Genomic DNA, 3,753 nt, shown 5'->3' with positions numbered 1-3,753 from the left:
CAACTAGACAGGAGCGAAGCCATGTCAAGGACTTGGTGGATGCGTATGTGGGTATAACAACAACGGTAAAGGAGCTGAAAGCGGAAGTCACAGACAGGTTAAAGAATGAAGTAGTGGGCATAAACGAGAAGCTAGATACGATTGCGCACAAGTACGAAATCACGAAACGCACGAAGACAACCGTCGACCAACGTTCGAACTCAACTACAAAGGTGAGAAGTAAGGGTGCGGTGCAGAGAACAGGCAGACCCACTAGTGAACAAGAAAGGAAGCCTTTAAACTTGGCAACCCCGCTACCATGGAATCGGGTAGCGGGAGCGAGGACTGCTACGGCGAGGGTAGGACGCAAGAACGACCCGATAGTCATAAACGAAGAGCCGATCAGGCCGGAGGATGCAATAACGCCGATGGTGGAAGTCGAGATCGACCAGCAAGACAAGAAGGCGCTCTGGGAGCCAAGACCCCCGCAGACTGTGGAAGTTACTGCGGTCACTCTGGACAGGGTGAGGCCACGCAACCTCTTCCCGGCAAAGGAGTGGAGAAAGCTGCTCAAGAAACATGGGATCCATCCCATTGCGATCTGGTTCCCGTGGAGAACATCAGTAGAGATACTGATAAGAACAGGAGAGCTCGCGACTATGCACAGCCTAGCGAAGGCAATGGGCCGGGAGGCCCAGGTACTGGACCCAGCGAAGAGGAAGGACGGGCAGGCACTGCCCCTTACACAGGCGGCACTGATGACGTCCATAAACATACGCCTGCGAGACCTAGAGTACGAACGCCACTGGACGGGAAGAAAATACCTCGAGCAGATCACAAGGAGACTAATCGATCTCCTGAACGAGGATATGACCAAGACGGTGCTATACCACAAGCTCGCCACGACGGCAGCACCAGCAACCACAGAAGCCGACAACCCCTTTCTACCCTGACCACAAGCCAGTCTATGTCCGATCCTTACAACGGACCCTATCCGACTCTTAGAGACAGGAACAGACCGAAAACCTACCAAGTGATGGCGATCAACGTGGATGGATATAACAATAAGAAAGAGCTGCAACTTAGAAGTACGATATTACGAGTCAGGCCGCACGTTGCTATACTATCGGAAACTTGTATGCCCCTACACAGAACGATCTACAACGACCAATACACTGTCATCGGAACTTCGGGACCGGCTGACGGGGTGGCTATGATGATACGACAGGATGTCCAATACAGTATTAGAGCTAAGGCCACGAGGGCCATCAAGATCGAGATCGACGGCCTCGTTACCATCATAGGGACCTATGGACCTACGGAACAGACAGCAGACAGGATCAAAGCGCAGTACTGGGATCACTTGGCTGGACTAATAACGGAAGGGAAGCCACTCTTGATTGCTGGCGACCTGAACGCGGGGCACGAGCACACCGAGGCGAGAACCGTCAAGGGCATAACAAACTACACCAGACTTCAACGACTAGTGCACCATCACAACCTCACCATAATCAAGACACCACCCACCTGGCTATCAAAGCGCTCCAAGGACCACAAACCCAGTCGAACGCTGGATCGTATAATTACCAGCACTATCCCGGATAACGACCAAGCCAGCATCGCGCAGCTCGACTGGGAGAACGCCCCTGCTGATCACGCGATACTTACTTACAAGTGGGCTATAGGCTCCCTAAGGCATGACCAAGGAAGACCAAGGAACGTAACATATACTAGAGACCCCGGCGAGCCCACGACTAAGGCCTGGGGAGAGCTGAGAATGAGACTTAAACAGCTTTTCAAACAACTGCAGAAGCCGGCTCCCAAACAAAATGCTTACACCAGGCTATGGGAGCAATACAGAAAACAGATGGGTGAAGAAGGGTTAACCCTTATTGACCAAGAGGAAAACGACCTAGAACCTGGCAAAGCCAGAAATCAGCTAAAACAAATGCTGTATGAGAGGTGGGGCAAGACGGACACTAACCACATACCAATGAAGCGGGAATCCAAGGTCTATCTCGACCAACCACCCTGCATAGAGGAGATCATAAAAGCCGTCAAGGCCATTAACAGGAAAGCTGCCACTGGACTGGACGGGATACCGGCGCGGCACATTGGCGATATACCGATTGAGGACCTGCAGCAGTTCTTCGAACAGATATGGACGCATACTAAGATACCGAGACAACTGGTGGACATGAAAGTCAAGATGATACCAAAGGCGAAACCCAGAACCACTATCGAGAACACCAGGCCAATCACCATACCGTCGACTATCTCGAAGGTACTAAACCAAGTCATACTAACGCATATATCACCATATATTGAGCCGCACTTGCTGCCGCAACAGCATGCATATCGCAAAGGGAGAGGAACGGCTACGGCCGTGGCTGAGCTTTTCACCAAATTCAACAAGCCTGGACAAACGCTACTGCTGCTAGATTTATCGAAAGCCTTTGACACTGTCAACCACACCGCGCTCTTCGCAACACTACGAGCAACTGACATCCCCAGCAAGGAATACAACCTTATCAGAGACCAATATATCGACGCGGAAGTGCGAATACAGTGGGCTAAGAGGTACGCACCTGCCTTCCCGTTGACTAATGGCATAAGGCAAGGCTGTCTGCTAAGTACCACCCTCTTCAACCTGGTTGAAGCGGAGAGGGAGAAGAAATGCCGCGCCAAGATGAAATCTGTACCCTACGACGTCATAATGTACGCCGACGACAAAGCAGTCATCTTAAATGAGCCTGAACACGCGCAGCGCATAATAGAAGTCAATAAGGAAACAGCGGCAGAATATGGCATGCTGCAGAACAACGCCAAAACTGCCCGACTGCGTCTGGACAGAGACACGAAAGAAATACAAACAGTCAAGTGGATGGGGATCCTGCTTGACAACAAGATGAGTATGAACCAAGAGGTGGTGCACAGAATCGGAAAAGCCAAGAAGGCAGCCGCCGATTACGCCGAGACCGTCAAGAACATACCACCTTCGATGATGAGCACCAGAATCAAGGTCAGTACAGCCTGCACGATAATACTGCCGCACCTGGTCTACTTATGGAGGGAAATCCCCTTCACGGTACAGCAGCGTGAAACTTTAACCGACGCGGCCACGCAGCTGCTGGCTAGAGAGTTCAGTAATACGAGTGGGGTAACTGCAAGCTCTATTCTGAGACATGTCCATGAGATTACTAAAGGCTTAACACCCAGAATGAAACAAATAGGCGACCTTGGGGATATCCTGCCCACAGCAGCACCAATTGATGGCGTGTCCGCGGGTACGGCGGAACAGCCAGAACTAACTAACGGAACCGACATTAAGTATGCACGACTCGATCAGCAACTAGAAACACTACCTGATAAGGGTACTACAGCGCTGAGGATGAAAGTGCCCAGGCTACTACTACCGACTACGGAAGCTGAGAACTTCTTCAGCCCAAGAGAGGAACCGCACTATGAAGAGACGAGGGATGTCTTTACCATCACACTGGAGACCTCACCACCCACTCCCGGTTTCGGCAAGGACAAACATCACCCGCAAATAGACAACATGACCTTACGCTTAGATACCATACAGCAGGTAGAACAAGCACAACTCGCTTGCCCTTATGTGGGGCTACTAGAACGACAAAGCAAGCCATGCGCGCACACTATTCTACTGCACACCAAGGACTTTACCGACCACCTGCCGACGACCCATGTTTTTGTGTAGCCTGCAGGAGAGTGATGGCCAAGTCTTACTATCGTGACCACCGATGTAGAAAG

At 51.3% G+C, this 3,753-nt stretch overlaps 1 protein-coding gene across 1 annotated transcript; it reads left to right on the top strand.

The window, feature by feature from the left end:
* Positions 1-298: 298 nt before the first annotated feature.
* GNI_189470 (endonuclease-reverse transcriptase) lies at positions 299-3,700 on the top strand (the record flags this gene model as incomplete). Its single annotated transcript, XM_011136381.1, has 1 exon — positions 299-3,700. One exon carries the CDS (start codon positions 299-301, stop codon positions 3,698-3,700), a length of 3,402 nt encoding a protein of 1,133 aa, XP_011134683.1.
* Between the last annotated feature and the right edge of the window lie 53 nt (positions 3,701-3,753).

This window comes from Gregarina niphandrodes (assembly GCF_000223845.1).
Source record: "Gregarina niphandrodes unplaced genomic scaffold scaffold00079, whole genome shotgun sequence".
Taxonomy (NCBI): domain Eukaryota; phylum Apicomplexa; class Conoidasida; order Eugregarinorida; family Gregarinidae; genus Gregarina; species Gregarina niphandrodes.
The sequence above is the reverse complement of the archived record's forward strand: the minus strand, read 5'-3'. Positions and strand labels throughout refer to the sequence as shown.